Here is a 21,157-nt window from a genome sequence, read left to right as displayed (position 1 = left end):
TCTGGAATACAATGCTAATGTTTTCCTTCTAGAAACCCTCTCTGATTCCCGATAGACAAAGGTAAGTTCACTAGCCTTTGTCATGCATATCTTGGGCATTTATTGCTGCTAAAGCATTTAAGAAAATATAGTTAATTGTATTTTACATGCACATCTAATAGATGAGTATAAGGACAATCTCTCACATTTATATTCCTTTGCCTGACACTCAGTAATACTCATAAATGTTGAGTGATTAAGTTCCAAATCATTACCTCTAGCAGTGACCTCTCAGCCAAATGTTTTTCATGTTTTCCAGGTGTCTCCAAGACATTTCTGCTTATATAGCAAAGTATCTATCTAGCACAATGCTCTCAAACTATAATCTGTGAAATAAATTTTATGAAGATGCTTCCTTCTCCCTGATGATAGTACCAATAAACACAGCAGAGAAGTTTCCACTAATTTCCTCCCCAAAATGTTCTTTAAATATGCTTTCCTCAAACAGTCCCCTCCAGTTTTAACCACCCAAACCCACCAGAATTGTTATCCAAAATGCCCAGTAAAAGATGTGAACATGGAAATGCCTTTACTGGTAAGCAATTTTAATAGTTTGTGAGGGTTTATTTGCATACACTGATAAAAACAACTCACCCATAAGTGATAACCATCTGCTGTACTCCAATGTACAGCAAGGTTGTTTAAAACAATTTACATTACCCATAATGAAACCCATAACAAAACATATGAATACCAACAATCAAATATGAATGATGCAACTATGATCCATATAAAGAGAAAGAGGTGCACTTGAGCACCCAACCACCCTGCTCAACATAAATGTCCAAACCATACAGAACATGGAGCAAAGATCTGAGCTTGTTAAAGGCATGCTGAACTGGTTAGCTAAGGGTTATGCACAGTTCATAAGACAACTCCAACCCCTGTGTGATATGCCTTCATGATGAAATTCTGAATTCATGGTTACTTAGAATAAAACACAATCTCATTTCCAGTCATTTTATCTAGACAATTCTTTCTTATTATTTACCCTTATTTTTAATTTAAATTTTCGTTGATTTATGTTTACATTCCATCAGGAAACACGTGTACCAAATTCTCGGAGTACAATGGTGAACAAATGCACTGCTGTTCAGTTGGTGCTTATCCAGTAAATGGATCAGAGAAGTAAAATTAAACATCATTCAATGTACTTTACTCTACCATTAATGTAATGCCACAACTTGATAATTGCTATTATAGGAGTATACAACAAGTCTTCAACTCTGAAATTCTTCCTTGGAGACACTTTTTATTCATCTCTGTTAATTTACATTCCCATTGCCAAAGCTGGTTATTTATTCCTCTTTTTGATTCCCCTTTTTGTTGCCATATCCTTTCACTTAATCAGTGAATATTTACACACTGAGTCCTGAAGGTACAACAAAAAGATAAACAAGATACTGCCCTCTAAGAGCTCCTATGCATAGTGCCTTACTGTGCAATAATTCTACACATTGGTAAGTGCTACACTGGGACTATTCAACCAGTCTCTAAATCCTGCTAATTCTTTCCTTGGCAAAACTCTGCCACATCTTTTGTTTGAATCCTCATTGACATTCCCTCTGTCAATGGCCTCAGTTCAGTTCAGTCCCTCAGTCGTGTCCGACTCTTTGCAACCCCATGAATCTCAGCACGCCAGACCTCCCTGTCCATCACCAACTCCTGGAGTTCACTCAAACTCACGTTCATCGAGTCAGTGATGCCATCCAGCCACCTCATCCTCTGTCATCCCCTTCTCCTCCTGCCCCCAATCCCTCCCAGCATCAGAGTCTTTTTCAATGAGTCAACTCTTAGCATGAGGTGGCCAAAGTACTGGAGTTTCAGCTTCAGCATCAGTCCTTCCAATGAATACCCAAGACTGATCTCCTTTAAAATGGACTGGTTGGATCTCCTTGCAGTCCAAGGGACTCTCAAGAGTCTTCTCCAACACCACAGTTCAAAAGCATCAATTCTTCAGCACTCAGCTTTCTTCACAGTCCAGCTGTTACATTCATACATGACCACTGAAAAAACCATAGCCTTGACTAGATGGACCTTTGTTGGCAAAGTAATGTCTCTGCTCTTGAATATGCTATCTAGGTTGGTCATAACTTTCCTTCCAAGGAGTAAGTGTCTTCTAATTTCATGGCTGCAATCACCATCTGCAGTGATTTTGGAGCCCAAAAAAATAAAGTCTGACACTGTTTCCACTGTTTCCCCATCTATTTCCTATGAAGTGATGAGACCAGATGCCATGATCTTCGTTTTCTGAATGTTGAGCTTTATGCCAACTTTTTCACTCTCCTCCTTCACTTTCATCAAGAGGCTTTTGAGTTCCTCTTCACTTTCTGCCATAAGGGTGGTGTCATCTGTATATCTGAGGTTATTGATATTTTTCCTAGCAATCTTAATTCCAGCTTGTGCTTCTTCCAACCCAGCGTTTCTCATAATGTATTCTGCATATAAGTTAAATAAGCAGGGTGACAATATACAGCCTTGACGAACTCCTTTTCCTATTTGGAACCAGTCTGTTGTTCCATGTCCAGTTCTAACTGTTGCTTCCTGACCTGCCTAGCCAGGCCTTTGTTGCTGAAATATTACTGTACAGGCCTCCTCACTGTGCTCATGGCTTCATTCTTTCTTTCCAATCATCCTTTACACTCACGACTAAGAACTGATTTACAGAATTTATAAATAAATATGTAATTATACAATGCTACCATAGCTATTAAGTAAAATCATAAAGTTCTCTGAAGAAGATTAAGTGAGACTTTTAACATAAGGGAGGCAGGAAACTCTTTTCTTAGAAAGTAATGACCAAAAATCAGAAAGTCATTTCAGAAAATCAAGTGGGAGTTAACCAGGCAACAATTAGTAGGAAAAACATTAGAAACAAATGAATTAACCTATGCAAAGATCCTAACGAAGGAAAGTTAATGAATTAGTTGAAAATAAGGAAGTCAATCTGACAAATACTAAGTGTAGTTGCAGAAACAGCGATGGTAGAAGTAATCAAAGTGATGCTGTCATCATACACTCAACTGGAAAGCCCCTTCCTCTCCCTTATGGAAACCTTCAAGTCTCCACTCAAATAGTGTCTTGATAAAGCCAGCTTTATATGACTCGGCATATTTTCTATACTTAATCCCTTTTCCTTTTCACAACAGGTATTGGGACATGGAGTAATTTTAAGATCTTTCTCTAGGTTATAAGGTTAGAAATTAATAGGGGAGAAACCAGAATGAAAGTATTATTTTGTTTCAAGTATCTTATTTTTATTAAAAAATTAATAAATTTGCGTGATGAAATTAATTAAGAACAAAAGAATATACTATCAAAATATCTCCCTCTCAGGGTTGACCCCTGTTCTTCCCCACTTTCCTGGCCCAAAGACAATGACTATTATCAGTTCTTCATGTATCTTTCAAAAAATTTACTGTTTACACATCGTATATGTCTGCGTATAATATGTAGCTCTATAAAATATATTTTATTTGTATACTGTGTATACAGTTTCTTTCATCTTGCTTTTTTTCAAATAAAATTTTATCTTGAAGTTTATTCCACATTAATATATTCACAGTTACATAGTATTGTAAGGGAGATAAGACTCCATTGGGCTTTCCCAGGGACAGGCCTTCCCCCATATCTCCTGCTTTAGCTCCTCCCTGAAGTAGCTAGGTAATAGTATTTGATCAACATTTCTTGAGTTGTTTTGCAGATGTGAAAAAACTTCCCTCTCTTCAACAGTTGGAAGATGTTACTATTTGACTCCTCCTGGAGCCTAAGGACCAATTATGCTACCCCCTGTGACACTACTCTGTTGCCTTACCATCAGCCATTTGGAGAATTGTGCACAAGTTGATCACAGACACTGCGACACCCCTCCCTTACCTGGCTTTTAAAAGTACTTTGCCACAACTTTTCGGGGAGTTCAGGGCTTTTTAGGGCATAAACCTCCCACCTCCTCGCATGGCCTTGCAATAAACCATTCTCTGCCCCAAACTCCAACGTTTCAGTTTGTTTGGCCTCATTGTGCATCAGGCACATGAACTTGCATTAACAGTATTCAATGGAAATCTACAATTTTTAATCAATTGTCTATTGATAGAATTAAGATAGTTTTTATATTCAGTTCAGTTCAATCACTCAGTCGTGTCCGACTCTCTGCGAACCCCATGAATCACAGCACGCCAGGCCTCCCTGTCCATCACCAGCTTTCGGAGTTCACTCAAACTCACGTCCATCGAGTCAGTGATGCCATCCAGCCATCTCATTCTCTGTCGTCCCCTTTTCCTCTTGCCCCCAATCCCTCCCAGCATCAGAGTCTTTTCCAATGAGTCAACTCTTTGCACGAGGTGCCCAAAGTACCGGAGTTTCAGCTTTAGCATCATTCCTTCCAAAGAAATCCCAGGGCTGATCTCCTTCAGAATGGACTGGTTGGATCTCCTTGCAGTCCAAGGGAATCTCAAGAGTCTTCTCCAACACCACAGTTCAAAAGCATAAATTCTTCAGCGCTCAGCTTTCTTCATAGTCCAACTCTCACATCCATACATGACCACTGGAAAAACAATAGCCTTGACTAGATGGACCTTTGTTGGCAAAGTAATGTCTCTGCTTTTCAATATGCTGTCTAGTTTGGTCATAACTTGCCTTCCAAGGAGTAAGCGTCTTTTAATTTCATGGCTGCAGTCAACATCTGTAGTGATTTTGGAGCCCCCAAAAATAAAGTCTGACACTGTTTCCCCATCTATTTCCCATTATTTTACTATTAAAAAAGATGCTATAATAAGAAAGAGTTTAACTTTTCCTGTGTTTAAGATTCTGTGACTCTTAAAGCTTGAATCACTAGCTCTATTTTGTACTGCTCTCTGCTGCTGCTGCTGCTCAGTCGCTTCAGTCGTGTCCAACTCTGTGCAATGCCTATGGACAGCAGCCCACCAGGCTCCTCTGTCCACAGGATTCTCTAGGCAAGAATATTGGAATGGGCTGCCATTTCCTTCTCCAGTACTTCTCTCTAGGCTTTTCAAAAGCCAGTAGCCTCAATTCACTTGATCAGCCTCTGGGTTGGTCATTATAACAATGACCAGCCTACTATTAGCAAAAAAATAAAAAGATCCTATAAGAGAGGAAGCCTGTTTGAGTCTTTTCAGCAGTTTTCTTTTTCTTCCATCCTGGATTTTGTGTATGTTGTTTGGTCACTAAGTGGTGTCTAATTCTTTGCCACCCCATGGACTGTAGCCCTCCAGGCTCCTCTGTTCGTGGAATTTCCCAGGGAAGAATACTGAAGTGGATTTCCTTTTCCATGGGACCTTCCTGGATCAGAGGTCAAACCTTTGTCTCCTGTTTGACAGGTGGATTCTTTACCACTGAGCCTCCTTGGAAGCCACAATAATTATATAAATGCAGTTTAAAAAGAATGCAGAGCAATACGAATTTCATTATACAGGTAATCTTCTCTATGATTGTAGAAAAAGTGTGACAATAGTTGAAAGAAATCACTGCAGTCTACCTTCTTCCTGCAGTAAGACTAGTTGAGGTCCCATGACACATAGCTTGGCCTCAAAGATAATTTAGCTTTCCTCTGCCCCCTTTTTCTCTTTCCAGATTTGCTTCTCAAGGCTCCATCTGGCCTCCATTTCCTTTCTTCTTCAATTTTTTTTTTTTTTTTTGGTCCTAGGTTATTGTTCAATCCCTTTGCTAGGAGTTCAGAGTCATTCTTTCCAAGCATTCTTAAGCTCTTTTTACAAGCCCCAGTGTTCAACACAAACATGGACAGGATGGATGAATATTATAGGTTACAGATCTCTATGGCCAAATTTTAAAAGTCACATAGGACCCACTATCTTTTCCAGTGAGGTTTTATTGCCTGATTAATCTACAAAAAATAGATATTAAGAGGCTTCTGAGCCAAAGCCAGGAACCAGTGAAGTTTGTCCATAGCAACTACTTAGTCTTAAATGCTTAATTGTTTATTTGTTCAGTGCCTAGCTTCCCTCAATCAAATGTAAGCTTTAAGAGCACAGGGACTTTGTTTTGCTTATTTCTCTCTTTGAGCGTCTATAACAATGCCTGGTATATAGTAATTACTCAGTATTTGTTAATGAAAAATTATTGGGAAGGTTATTATGATATTCATGATACAGTAATATATATGCTGTGTGTGTATGTTAATCTCTCAGTTGTGTCTGACTCCTTGTGAACCCATGGAATGTAACTCGCCAGGCTCCTCTGTCTTTGGAAATCTCCAAGCAAGGATACTGGAGTGGGTAGCCATTCCCTTCTCTGCGGGATCTTCCCAAGCTAGGGGTCGAACCCAGGTCCCCTGCATTGCAGGCAGATGCTTTACCATCTGAGCCACCAGGGAAGCCCCATATATGCTATAATAGAATATATTAACATCCTTGTTAATATATCCCATCCTGTTCATACCAATCCTATAAAATAAGCATATTTGTCTAAGCAATATGGAAATGGAAACTCAAAGAATTTAATAAAATTGCAAGGCATCAGCAACCAGAGAGTTCCAGTGCTGGGATTAAACTTAGGTCACTCAATTCAAAACACTTGTGCTTTTCTCTACACAATACTGCACTCCTCGAGTATGGTTTTCCTTTCTTGAACTTCATCCTATTGGCATCTGACATTCCTTAGGGACTCAAAGAGTAGTGGAATCAAGAAAGGTCAGGTACCCTTGAGGAAGGGCAGGAAGAGGAGCAAAGTTGAGCCCAGACACCCTGGGGGAAAATACAGGTGCCAGCCCTTTATGTGGCCCTGAGGACCAAAGAGGCACAGCTGGGAACAGATCTCCTGTCACGACTGGGTGCAGGGCCAACCCATCTGGTCTGCTCACTCACACCAGACACAGGCTGCAGTGACCTGGTTTCAGGGACAATCATTAATGACTCACCCAGAAAAGGGAGTAAGACTCCCTGGTACTTTTTCTGGTTCTCTGACAGCAGAGCCAGAGTTTGTCAAACACTCAGGGGCCTGCATGAAGTACAGGTATCAGGTAGAGCTGAACAAGGCAGATCTCCCTACTGGGCACAGGTAAGGATCTCATCAAGGGCCAAATCAACCCAGGCCTCTCTCAAGGTTCAGGTGCTCGGCTAGGCAAGTTTTGGTGGAACACCTAATTCCATTCCTCTGTCCACACTGGGACAATCTCATCAGTTTTCCCCCTTCCTGAGCCACAGTTTCCCCTTTCTTTGTCATAAGTTACATCTAAGACAACAAACAGATTGAGATTATCCAGGGTTTTTTTTTCTTTTCTCCAATTCTGTCCTGTAAATCTTTCTGGGTCAGAAAACTTCCAGTCACTGTAGCTTTGACAGAACATATGTCTCCTGAAGTCTTGACTGTCCTCTAATTAACTCAGGGAAGACTTGCTTCAGTGGAACAAGACAGTTCACATCAAGTACACTATTTGCTTAGGTCGATTCTGTGGGTGCAGAAAGGCTAGAAGGGTGGGTTCCTCTTCCTAGGACAAGTCAGTGAATGATTAGAAGAATGTTTTTCTGGAAGTTCTGGAAGGGACCGCAGGAGCCTGAAAGGTCTTTTGAGTGTGATATGTGGTCTTGCCTTTTTGTTTTTATTTATTACCTGTCTGACTGCTTAAAAGATAATTTCCCTATTCTAAGATTTTTCTTAAAAATAAATGACAAAGATCAAGGCATATTGGTATATTTCCATTTGTGTGTCTTAATACACACCTGTGAATCTGTGTATTAAGGAATGCTTTCAGTTAAAAAAGTTAGCTCTGTGATTTTTACTTTTCCCTAATTCTTTATTTTTATAATATTGTCACAATAAAGTGCACCCTAGGTGTTCTGCACACCTTCAGCCAACTTCATTTTCATCCTCATTTCTTAGAAAGCCATCAAAGGCTTTACTAGGTATCCCTTCTCCTTATACATTACCCCCACCAAGATGCTGTATATTTACTGTGTCAAGACCTTCTCTGTGATTTTAATATAACTGATTATTTAAATATATCCTCCATTAGATTCTAAACTTCATGGAGGAAGAAAGCTTCACATCACCAGTACCTCAATAGAAGTGGAATAGATATTGAATTTTTTCATATGATTTAAGAGTCTCTTATTTAATATAGTCCAGGTTAATTTTTTATGAATATTATCTTTTGAACATTCCCTCTAATCTTCCTCATATTTTTCACAGAATTTTTCTGAGGATCTGCTTCTTTTTTCCAATTTGTCCACGCTTGAAAGAGACGTAGTTGGACTTTCCTGGGACACAGTGTTTATCTACTTAGGTGTACTACAATTCTCCTCTCATATCTTAATGTTGAAAGCCAGTGCATATTCTGAATTCTGACAATCAATTATAGTTTTGCTGGAATGAGGAGAAAGATCCTAAGGTCATTACCTCATAATCTGGTTAGGCAAGAAGGAATAAGCATTACATGACTAGAAGTATTCTACAGTTCTTATACTGAAAGGGGAGAGAAAGTGCATTAAAACTACTACAGTCTGTAGATATCCTTCCTTTGCATCTCACTGCCACATTTTCTACTACTTTGAGTCATGTCAAAACAAAACATGATAAAACAGTTGACTTTTTCTACTCTATACCCTCTCAAATACTCTTAATGTTTGCAGTCCTTAAATGCGTGCTGCTGCTGCTGCTAAGCCACTTCAGTCGTGTCTGACTCTGAGTGACCCCATAGACAGCAGCCCACCAGGCTCCCCGTCCCTGGGATTCTCCAGGCAAGAACACTGGAGAGGGTTGCCATTTCCTTCTCCAATGCAGGAAAGTGAAAAGTGAAAGTCATTCAGTCATGTCCGACTCAGCGACCCCATGGACTGCAGCCTACCAGACTCCTCCATTCATGGGATTTTCTAGGCAAGAGTACTAGAGTGGGGTGCCATTGTCTTCTCCACCTTAAATGCATACATAAAGGTAAATCCTACTTTGGCAGTAGATGGAGAATATAAACACCATGAATCTTTACAGAAGGGGGGATATATAATAGGTACAAATGGAAAATTTCTACTGTTTTTCGATCTGACTCCACTCCATTGCCTTCAGGACCCATCTCACTTAACCCCACTACAAAGGGATTAAATGTGCAGCAGAAAATGAACGTGTATAGATTTGATCCAAGTTGTTTTAGTAAATATGGTAACAAAGTAGAAAATGGATCATAAAGAATAAGAGTGGGGAAGGATGAGACATTGCCCATTTCAGAACTCAGACTCCATTCTTTCTTCCTTGTGTTGATTCTTAGATAACACAAGGCACTTTCTGTTACAACTGAGATCCTGATTGTGCTTCTTTCCTGACACTAAGAAAGAGTCTGAAAACAAATCCAGAATCTGATTCTTCCAATCAAGAGTCTCTCTCCATGACCACACCTCCATTCATTTATCAATGGCTGAAGGAAACTGGACAAGAGTAAGTGAGTTTATCCTCATCAGTTTCTCTTCCTTACCTACTGAAATACAATCACTGCTCTTCCTGACATTTCTATTCATCTACCTGGTCACTCTGCTGGGAAACAGCCTCATCATTCTGGTTACCTTGGCTGACCCCATGCTGCACAGCCCCATGTACTTCTTCCTCAGGAACTTGTCCTTCTTAGAGATTGGCTTCAACCTAGTCATTGTGCCCAAGATGCTGGGGACCCTGATTGCCCAGGACACAACCATCTCCTTTCTTGGCTGTGCCACTCAGATGTATTTCTTCTTCTTCTTTGGGGTTTCTGAATGCTTCCTCCTGGCCACCATGGCCTATGACCGCTATGTAGCCATCTGCAGTCCCTTGCACTACCCAGTCATCATGAAGCCAAGGACACGTGCCAAACTGGCAGCTGTCTCCTGGTTTCCAGGCATTCCCATGGCTACTGTGCAGACCACGTGGCTCTTCAGCTTTCCATTCTGTGGCATCAACAAGGTGAACCACTTCTTCTGTGACAGCCCACCTGTGCTGAGGCTGGTCTGTGCAGACACAGCACTGTTTGAGATCTATGCCATCATTGGAACCATTCTGGTTGTCATGATACCCTGCTTGCTGATCCTGTGTTCCTACATTCACATTGCTGCTGCCATCCTGAAGATTCCATCAGCTAAGGGGAAGCATAAAGCCTTCTCTACCTGCTCATCCCACCTACTTGTTGTCTCCCTCTTCTATGTATCTTCAAGCCTCACCTACTTCCGACCAAAGTCCAATAATTCTCCTGAGATCAAGAAAGCGCTATCACTGTCCTACACTGTTATAACTCCCATGTTGAACCCCATCATCTACAGCTTAAGGAATAATGAGGTGAAGAATGCCCTTGGTCGGACCTTCCACAAGGCTATGGGTGTCAGAAACTGCTTTCTGTAGACATTTTGAGGTGGAACTATAGTTGTTGTTTTTTATTTTATTTTATTTTATTTAACTTTACAATATTGCATTGGTTTTGCTATATATCAAAATGAATCTGCCACAGGTATACATGTGTTCCCCATCCTAAACCCTCCTCTCTCCTCCCTCACCATTAGAAAGATGGAACTAAAGGTTATTAAGTGAGGAACAATCAATTCCATGTTTGGGATTCCTCTCTACCTCTGTTTTCATCTTTTCGGAGACAAAAGCCAGCTGGTGAAATGGTTGTTGAAAAGACCAGTGCGGGGAAGGAGCACAGAGGTATAGTCCACCTATCAGTATTATGTGCCATTTTCCTCTGTTTGCCCAATATGGACTTAACCTTCCTTATCTTACTGGTACAAATGCTATTTTGAAACTTCTACAACCAATGTATTCTAAGTATTTACTTTGCTAATGTGCACCAATGTGGCATACACTGGAGACAGTGTGAAATTTCTTCTGATGCGAACTTGGGGACCAAGAGTCTTCTTGATACTTTACTTTGTGTTCTGCAAGACTGACTCCATCAGGAGAAATAAAGGCATAAATCCCCCATGCATTATTTGTCCCGTTTATTCATTTCATTTCACATACGTGAGGCAGTTTTGGCTTTAAATTTGTTTGTATTTAGCATGGTAGAGAAAAGTGGATCACTAATCCCCACAGCTATCCTTTCATAACTCCAATATCCTTAATCACCTCCTTTCAAAATATTTTTCTGAGATAGAATTGTCAGAGTTTCCAATTTTCACTCTTGTTCTATATTGAGGTTTTTAAGCTTTGTCGAAATAATTCCAAATTTTCACAAACTTAATTTCAGGCATGGTGCTGCTTTCAAGCTTGCAATGGATCCTAGCTGTTCCTCTATGTCTTGTTAACAACTCTGTTATGCTTTGCTTCCTTTAGTGCCTTTCGGTTTTCAACCTTTGTGTATGTTGCTGTGAAAGTACAAAAGACCATAAAACACAATTACTGAGTTCAGAAGTTTATCATTTCATCAACATTTGAAATTATGAAAGAAAAACTATGAACTCCTGAAATAATGAAATATTATACAACATAAAGGAGCCTTGCCTGTGTTCATACTCCACTCTGCCATTTATTTTTTGGGTGAATAGAGGAAAGTCAATAACTCTTCACACCTTTTTCCTCATCTGTAAAATTATGCAAATAATAATCATATCTATCCTATAGGTTTCTTAAGACTTGCTATTAATAATGTATTTATGACAGCCCAAGCATATTGCAGGTTCATATATGGGTTTTGATTCTTAGCAATTACTTCATCTGAATACCTTTATGAACTTACTTCTAATAATCTCTGACAATTATAGACATACTGAATGCACATTTTTATAATTATTTTTATCACTTAATGTCATAACCAAGGTTAACAGATTAGGCACCCAACAAGTTATTAGGGTAGATAAAGCAGTTTTCTTATCTAAAAACAGGTAATCATGGTTAATTTCCACATAGAGTTGGTATAAGGATTAAACTGGGTAAGGAATATAAAGCTCCTGATACCAATCATAAACATTTATTTTCATGCTGTGACAATTATTTGTAAGAATAATACTTGAAGGCTATAAAACATGTCACCATGTATAAGTTCCATTACTTTATATGATTTATATTCTCCATAATTCATTGTTTCTTGTATTCCAGTATAAGCAGTCATGTAGTGAACATTTTAAAGTTTTAAGGTTTTTTTTTAAAGTCTTCTTCAGCTACCATATTGAGATAAAATTCCAACAGTATAATAGTGGGTCAAAGTCCCTGAAATTTTGTTTGTTTATTTTTCCTCTAATTATTGATCTATTCCTGTAATTCAAGCATTGTGTTCATTAGTATTTCCAGTGATAAATAGGCATAAGTTTTAATGGCAAAGAGGACAATTCATCAAGTAACCATAATCAGCCTAAATGTGTAATCACCTGATAAGTGCTTCAAAATATGGAGGAAAAAATGGTAAAGGTGAAATGAAAAATAGATAAATCCATATACAGTGGGAGATTTCTATACTCATTTCTCATTAATGAGTAGGACAAGTAGAAAGAAAATCAGTAAGAACATAAAACAATTGAGCAACACTAAAATAAACTAGTCTAAAATGATATTAAAAGATACCATACTATACATCTCATACCAAGTTAGTGTCTGCTGCTGCTGCTGCTGCTGCTGCGTCGCTTCAGTCGTGTCCGACTCTGTGCGACCCCATAGACAGCAGCCCACCAGGCTCCCCCATCCCTGGGATTCTCTAGGCAAGAACACTGGAGTGGGTTGCCATTTCCTTCTCCAATGCATGAAAGTGAAAAGGGAAAGTGAAGTCGCTCAGTCGTGACTGACTCTTCACAACCACATGGACCGCAGCCTACCAGGCTCCTCCATCCATGGGATTTTCCAGGCAAGAGTACTGGAGTGGGGTGCCATTGCCTTCTCCAAGTTAGTGTCTACGTATCATTTAAGAGTAAATTCCAGTGTTTTCTATCAATCTCTCTTAGATTCCTCCAAGCAAATCCAAATTCACTCTCCTTTGAACACATGTGGCATCTAGCATGTGTTAAGCTCGGTTAGCACTAAGTTAATAAGTTAGCACTGTTAAGCATTAAAGATATCACAATTGTATTTTTCATATGCATAGAGGACACAGTAAGGACAGTTCATCATTCATGCTTGTATTACTGAGGCCTAGTCCAATGCCTGGAATACAATAGGTACTTGGTTAATAAATCAATGATTAAATGTATAAATCCTAAATTGTTTCCCTAGCTCTGACCTCTCACTGAAATGTGAATTCCAGGTTTGCAGCTAAATCCAAGACATCTCTGCTTGGGTGTCAAAGCATATATCTAGCACCATCCTCCCAGAGAATTTCCAAATCTTAAAAAGCGTTTTCTTTTTAATTATCCCTCTTTTTGACCTCATCATTTGCTGACATTTTCTTTCATTTAATCAGTGGATATTCACAGACTGAATCTTGGTGTAACAGTAAACCAGGTGCTGCCCTCTCAGAGCTCCTGGTTGTGAGACAGACAAACTCACAAACAGCTACAGATATAAAAAGTGCCATGAAGAGTGCAGTACCATGTTGTAATTCTGCACTTCAATAAAGGCTATCACAGAAGCATTCAACCAGTCTCCTAATCCTGCTCATTCTTCCTTAGCAAAAGTCTTCTTGCTCTAACATTGACTCGATTCACATTTTCATTGCCAGTGCCATTGTACACTATTATATGACACTAGCTAGGCCCTCATTTCTAAATTATTTTCATGAGTCTCCTCAGTGTTCTCATTGCTTCTGAGCACTTCCCATTCCTGCTTTATGCTCACTAATAAGTACTGAATTTACAAGGATGAGCAAAACAGAGTCCTTGCCTCAGGGACATTACAGTCCAGTGGAGAGGAAAGACTGCACAAATAATTATAATTTAAAATTGATATCATCGTTATCAAGGAAAAGGTATATTGCTCTGGAGAAAGAATAAAAGCAGAGAGTCATAATTTATAAGCATGATTCAGAGAAGACTTCACTGAGGAAGTAATATTTAGAGTGATAAAAGAAAATTAAAAATAAAAAGGAAAAATACTCAAAGCAAAAGAATTAGTATAAAGATTCTAAATCAATGATTGCAGAAATAGTATTGTGGAATCATAATGATGTTGACTCATCATATAGTCCGGAGAAGGCAATGGCAACCCACTCCAGTACTCTTGCCTGGAAAATCCCATGGACGGAGGAGCCTGGTAGGCTTCAGTCCATGGGGTCGCTAGGAGTCGGACACGACTGAGCAACTTCACTTTGACTTTTCACTTTCATGCATTGGAGAAGGAAATGGCAACCCACTCCAGTGTTCTTGCCTGGAGAATCCCAGGGACCGCGGAGCCTGGTGGGCTGCCGTCTTTGGGGTTGCACAGAGTTGGTCACGACTGAAGTGACTTAGCAGCAGCAGCAGCAGATAGTCAACTGGAATGCTTCTTCCTCACCCTAATGGAAACTTTCAAGTCTCAGATCAGGTAGTATCTTGATGAAACTTGCCTAACATGACATTCACCTAGGTTTATCAAGTTTTCTGTGCTTAAACTTATTTACTCTTCACAACAGGTATTGGGACATTGAGTGATTTTAGTATCTTTCTCTAGATCATAAGACTAGCAATTAATAGTGGAGGGATGAGATAAAACTAGAGTATTATTTCAAGTATTTTTTATTAAAATTTTAATAAATGTACATGATAAAATTAAGTACAAAATAATATATAATCAAAAGATTTCCTTCTCAGGGTTCACCTCTGTGCTTTCCCACTTTTCTGCACCAAGGAAACAATTATAATTAATTCCTTGTGTATCTTTCTAACAATTTACTATTTACATATTTTATATGTATATATGTGTAATGTTAGTTCTATGAAATATATGTAATTATATTTTATAATTTTGTAATGTTTGTATCATGTGCTTTATTTGAAACGGCTTTATTTCAAATAAAATTTTATCTTGGAGTTTATTCCACATTAACATAATATATTCACAGAAAAATAGTATTACAATGGGAAATCTATAACTTTTAAGCCATCACCTGTTAATAATTATACTATAATAAGAAATAATTTAATCTTTCCTGTGACCTAAAACTGTATGATTCTTAAAACCTGAATCACCAGCTCTATCCTGTACTGCTCTCTAGACTTTTCAAAACCAGTAGCCTCAATTAACTTGATCAACCTTTGGACAAGGGCTTATATCATCTGCTTATATGACTGCTTTAACAATGACTAGCCTACTATTAGCAAAATGATCAAAAGATTCTATGATAGAGAAGTCACTTCTTTCAGCAGTTTTCTATTTCTTCCATCCTGAATTTGTGTATAGCAACTACTTAATCTTCAGTGCTTAATTGTTTATTTGTTCAATGCCTGGATTTCTTGTTCATTTCTCTTTCTAAGGGTCTAGAACAATGCCTGGCATGTAGTAATTAGTCAATATTTGTTGATGAATAAGTACTGGCTATTGGGAAGGTTGGAAGGTTATTATAACATGATATTCATGATATAGTAATACATATGTTATAATAAGACTTCCCAGGTGGCTCAGTAGTAAAGAATCCACCTAGAATGCAGGAGACCCAGGTTTGATCCCTGGGTTGGGCAGATTTCTGGAGGAGCGAATGTAAACCCACTCCAGTATTCTTGCCTGGAAAATCCCATGGACAGAGGAACCTGGTAGACTACAGTCCATGGAGTGCAAAGAGTCAGATATGACTTAGTGATTAGCATGTGCACACACATACATGCTGTAATAGAAAACATTAAAATCCTTTTTAATATATCCCATCCTGTCATATCAACCCTGTAAAATAAGCATGTTATCTTTGTCTCAGCAATATGGAAATGAAAACTCAGAGAGTTTAATAACATTGCTAGGCATCACAAACCAGAGATTTCTAGTGCTGGGATTACATTTAGGTCACTTAGAATCCAAAATGTTTATGCTTTTCTCTATACAATATCACACTCCTAGAGAACGGTTTTCCTTTCTTGAACTTCATCCTATTGGCCTCTGACATTCCTTAGGGTCCCAAAGGACAGTGAAATCAAGAAAGGTCAGGTACTCTTGAGGAAGGGCAGGACGAGGAGCTAAGCTGATACCAGAAACACCTGGGGGGAAATGCAGGTGCCAGCCCTTCATCTGGCTCTGAGGACAAAAGAGGCACATCTGGGAACAGATCTCCTAAGTCAGGACTGGGAAACAGGGCCAACCCATCTAGTCTGCTCACTCACATCTGACACAGAGAAGGCTGCAGTGTTCTGGCTTCAGGTCTAGTAGCTAATGGCTCATCCAGGAAAGGGAGTAGGACCTCCCTGGTACTTTTTCTGGTTCTTCTGACAGCAGAGCCAGAGTTCATCAAACTCTCAGGAGCCTGCACGAAGCATAGGTATCAGGTGGAGCTGAACAAGGCAGATCTCCCTACTGGGCCCAGGTAAGGATCTCATCAAGGGCCAAATCAACCCAGGCCCATCTCAAGCTTCAGCTGCTCAACTAGACAAGGTTTGGTGGAATGCCAGGATTCTATTCCTGTGTCCACAGAGGAAAAATCATATCTGTGTTTTGCCTCCCTGAGCCTTGATTTCCCATTTTTGGTCAGAAAGTAAGATCTGAGACCACAAGAAGATTCAGATTACCCAAGTTTTTGTCCAACTGTGACTCCAAATCTTTCTGATTCAGAAAAATTCCAGTCTCTGAAGCTTTGACAGGACATAACACTCCTCCAACTCTGGACTTTCCTGTAATTAACTCAAGGAAGACTTGCCTCAGTGGAAACATTCATGAGGCAGAGCGCACTATTCTTTAGCACAATTCTGTGACTGCAGAAAGTCCAGAAAAGTGAGTTCCTCCTCCCGGGACAGTCAGTCAGTGATTAACAGAAGGCCTAGAGACTGTCATACAGAGTGAAGTAAGCAAGAAAGAGAAAAGCAAATATTGTATATTAACGCATATATGTGGAATCTAGAATCTGGTATAGATGAACTTATCTGCAAAGCAAAAATAGAGACACAGATGTAAAGAATAAACATATGGATACCAAGGGGGAAGGGGAATGGGATGGATTGGGAGATTGGGATTAGCGTGTATACACTACTATTTATAAACACATAGCTAATAAGAACTAACTGTATAGCACAGGGAACTCAATGCTCTGAGGTGACCTAAATGGGAAGGAAATGCAAGGAAGAGGGGATGTATGTGACTGATTCACTTTGTTAGTTAGTTTCACAGAAACTAACACAACATTGTAAAGCAAGTATACGCCAATAAAAAATAAAATAAGGAAAAAAGAAGAATGTTCCTATGGAAGTTGTGGATGGTCTGGCAAGGAGTCTGTGCATTGACCATGGACCAGAAGGTTCTACAGTGTCTTCCGTCAAGACAGTCTGCCATCTCTCCTGCCCAGCAGTTTCCAGAAATTCTTTGGAAAGCCAATAGTCCATTTCATCTCTACTCCCTCCTCCTTCCGGTCCTTCTCCACCAGAACCACTCACCATGTTTTGTCATGAAATGAAACTTTTAGTGAAAGTCGCTTTCAGTAGAATAATGTGAGTGGACATGAAATCTAATGAAACTCGAGGAATGATGAACTTTCTGAAATTCTTGTAGTTATTTATCATAAATAGCTCAATCTGGATTTGCATTGGTCTTGTTCCAAATAGTAAACAGTTCCTTGTCTGAAAGAGTTTGCAAATTAAAGTAGGAAATTCCGATTCAATAGATAATTAACATAGAAAATTAAAGATAATTATTTTTAAAGCCAGGAATAACCCCATCTGGAAGCAGCACAGGGAAAACATATCTGAGTTTTAAAAAAGAGAAGGAAGAGGTCAGCAGGATAAAGGAGGCAGGTGTGCCAACAAGTGAAGTTGTGTGAAAAGATACAGAGCAGGACTGGCAAACTTCCAGCTAGCCTCCTGTTTCATATGGCCCATGGGCTAAAAATGGCTTTTAAATTTTTTAAATGATTAAAAAAATCAAAAGAAGAATAATAGTTCATGGCATCTGAAAATTATATGAAATTCAAATTTGATAAATAAAATCAGTATTCGGACATGCTCATTTGTTTAGGTTTTGTGTATATTTGTGTACCTGCCGTTTGTATGGGCTTCCCAGGTGGGGCTAGTGGTAGAGACCTGGATTTGATCCCTGGGTGGGGAAGGTCCTCTGGAGAAGGGCGTGGCAACCCGCTCCAGTATTCTTGCCTGGTGAATCCCATGGACAGAGGAGCCTAGCAGGCTACAGGCCCTAGGGTCGCAAAGAGTCAGACACAGCTGAGTGACTAAGCACAGCACATTATAATATAGATTCAGTATTTTGTATGTGTGCACTAGTTTAGATGTTGTATAGTTGCAACAGAGATCGTATGGTCCATATAGCCTAAAATATTTTATGTCTGTCCTTTTATGGAAAAAAAAAAACATCACCAACCTCTGTACAGAATCATGAAGGGAAGTAATTCATCCAATAAGTGCAGAAAAGCTGATAATGAAAGACAAAAGGTGAGACCTAAAATGTATTCTGTGTTCAAAACGTAGTCCTTGTTCAAAACTTGTGTTGCTTTTACTATTTTTTTTCATTATGATTCTAATTGCAGGACCTGCGTTTTCCTGCTGTGCAAACAATTTACCAAACTCCTTAACTAGGAAAGTACTTAACCTCTCCAAACTTCAGTTCATCCATTAGCAACATAGGGAGGATAATAATAGCATTAAAATCAGACAGTTGTTGAAGAGAAGCCTATTAAAGAAGTAAAAATACTAGCATAATTCTATTATGTATTCAGCAAATAGTAACAACATACAGTCATCATTTTCATTTTTATCATTACTGCTTTGTTGCTGTTATATAACAAAATGTAGCTCACTGTTGAGTGCTTGAATACTCAGAAAATAAAATTAGGAAGCAACTCATTCCTTTCCCCACCACTTAAAGGTGATTTTTGCTAAAACTGGCATATTCTTTCAGTTGTTTTTCCTATTTTTCTTATTTACAAAGTTAGAATTTACATGTACACATTTATTCTTGTTTTTTAATTTTCATATTATGTCATGGATATTATTCAATAGCCTTTCTTCAAAAAAGGTTTAGATGATTACATGATATTTAATGAAGTCTTAGGTCATAATTGACCTAGTCAGTTATTCATTAGTGATTGTTTCCAGTTCTCACACTATAGAGATACAACACTGAATACGTTTATAAGTGAAATCTTTGTCTAAGGCTCTGATTATTGGTTTAAATTAGAAACACTGAGTTCTTGAGACAAAGGTATGAAGACTTTAAGAGATTTCATTTAAATTTTCTAAATTGCTTTTCAAAAAAATTATACTATTTTTTACACCAAAATCAAAGATATTTTCTTCCATACCACCTCCCTTATTAGCACTGAGCATTATGATTATTTTTACATTTCCAAGTTTCATGAGCAAAATTGAATTCTAGTGTTATTTATTGATTTGTCTAATTTGTATTTATTTTTAGTACTGGGAAAATAGAGTAATTTTATATGTTAATTTCTTATTGACGTTTCTGGTGAATTTAATCTTCATTCCCTATGTTTTTAAGGGAGAGAGATCATTTTTAATTGAAGTATAGTTGATTTAAAAGGTTTTATTAGTTTCAGATGTACAGCATAGTGATTTATTTAGTACTTTATAGATTATATTCCTTTCAAAGTCATTACAAGCTAATGGCTATAACTCTCAGTACTATATAATAATATATCCTTGTTTCTTACCTATTTTATACATAGTAATTTTTTATTTTTAAAATTTTTATTTTATTTTTTAATTTATTTATTTTAATCGGAGGTGAATTACTTTACAATATTGTGGTGTTTTTTGCCACACATAGACATGAATCAGCCATGGGTGTACATTGGTCCCACCATCCTGACCCTCCCCCCACCACCTGCCTCCCTACCCATCCCTCCGAGTTGTCCCAGAGCACCAGCTTTAAGTGCCCTGCTTCATGCATGGAAACTGCACTGGTCATTCTGTTTTATATATGGTAACATACATGTTTCAATGCCATCATCCCACATCATCCCACCCTTGCCTTCTCCCACATAGTCCAGAAGTCTGTTCTTTACATCTGTGTCTCTTTTCCTGTCTTGCATATAGGGTCATCCTTATCGTCTTTCTAAATTCCATATATATAATCTATACTTTAATAGATTATATTCTATTCAAAGTCATTACAAGCTAATGGCTATAATTCTTAGACTATGTAATACATCCTGTTTCTTACCTATTTTATACATAGTAATTTTGTATCTCAGTCTCATACCCTTAGTTTGCCCCTCCCTATTCCCCCTCTCCTTAATAACCACTAGTTTGTTTTCTATACCTATGAAGTTGTTTCTTTTTTGTTATATTCATCAGTTTGTTTTATTTTTTTAGGTTCCTTATACAGTGATACCATACAAAGTTGTCCTTCTCTGACATCTCACTAATCATTGTTTTCTAGGTCCATGCACATGGTTTCAAATAGCAGAATTTCATTCTTTTTATGGCTGAGCAATATAGTCCATTATATATGTGTGTGTGTGTGTGTGTGTGCACACAAATACTTTTGAATCAATGTTTTTATATTCTTAGGATATATACTCAGCAGTGGGATTGCTGGGTCATACGGTAGTTCTTTTTTTTAGAGTAACCTCCATCCTGTTTTCCATGGTGGCTGCATGAATTTACATTCCCACCAACAGGGTACAAGAGTTCCCTTTTCTCCACATTCTTGCCAGCAAATTGTTATTTGTAGACTCTTTGATGATAGCTACTCTGACAGGAGTGAGGTAATATCACGCTATGGTTTTGATTTGCATTTATCTGATTATTAGCCCAAGAATACTGGAGTGAGTAACCTATCCCTTCTCCAGCAGATCTGCCCAACCCAGGAATTGAACCAGGGTCTCCTGCATTGCAGGCAGATTCTTTACCAACTGAACTATCAGGGAATCCCCCCAATTATTAGCCATGTTGAACATCTTTTCATATGTTCATTAGCCATCTGTACATTTTTGGGAAAAAAATACCTATTCAGGCCTTCTGCTCAGTTTTTGATTGGGTTGTTTGGTTTTTCTGATATTGAATTGTACAAGCTGTTTATGTATTTTGGATATTAACCGCTTGTTGGTCCTAATGACATTTGCTGGTATTTTCTTCCATTCTATGTGTTGTCTTTTTATTTTGTTGGTGGTTTCTTTTGTTTTACA

At 38.5% G+C, this 21,157-nt stretch overlaps 1 protein-coding gene and 1 non-coding gene across 2 annotated transcripts; one reads left to right on the top strand and one right to left on the bottom strand.

The window, feature by feature from the left end:
* Positions 1-6,316: 6,316 nt before the first annotated feature.
* On the bottom strand, positions 6,317-6,388 carry TRNAC-GCA (transfer RNA cysteine (anticodon GCA)). The gene has a single exon. It is a non-coding gene; the product is annotated as a tRNA-Cys (tRNA).
* A 3,026-nt stretch (positions 6,389-9,414) lies between these two features.
* On the top strand, positions 9,415-10,368 carry OR10A5G (olfactory receptor family 10 subfamily A member 5G). The gene has a single exon (NM_001389854.1). It carries the CDS (start codon positions 9,415-9,417, stop codon positions 10,366-10,368), a length of 954 nt encoding a protein of 317 aa, NP_001376783.1.
* Positions 10,369-21,157: the final 10,789 nt, after the last annotated feature.

This window comes from Bos taurus, chromosome 15, assembly GCF_002263795.3.
Source record: "Bos taurus isolate L1 Dominette 01449 registration number 42190680 breed Hereford chromosome 15, ARS-UCD2.0, whole genome shotgun sequence".
Lineage (NCBI taxonomy): Eukaryota > Metazoa > Chordata > Mammalia > Artiodactyla > Bovidae > Bos > Bos taurus.
This window is presented reverse-complemented; position numbering and strand designations above follow the sequence as displayed.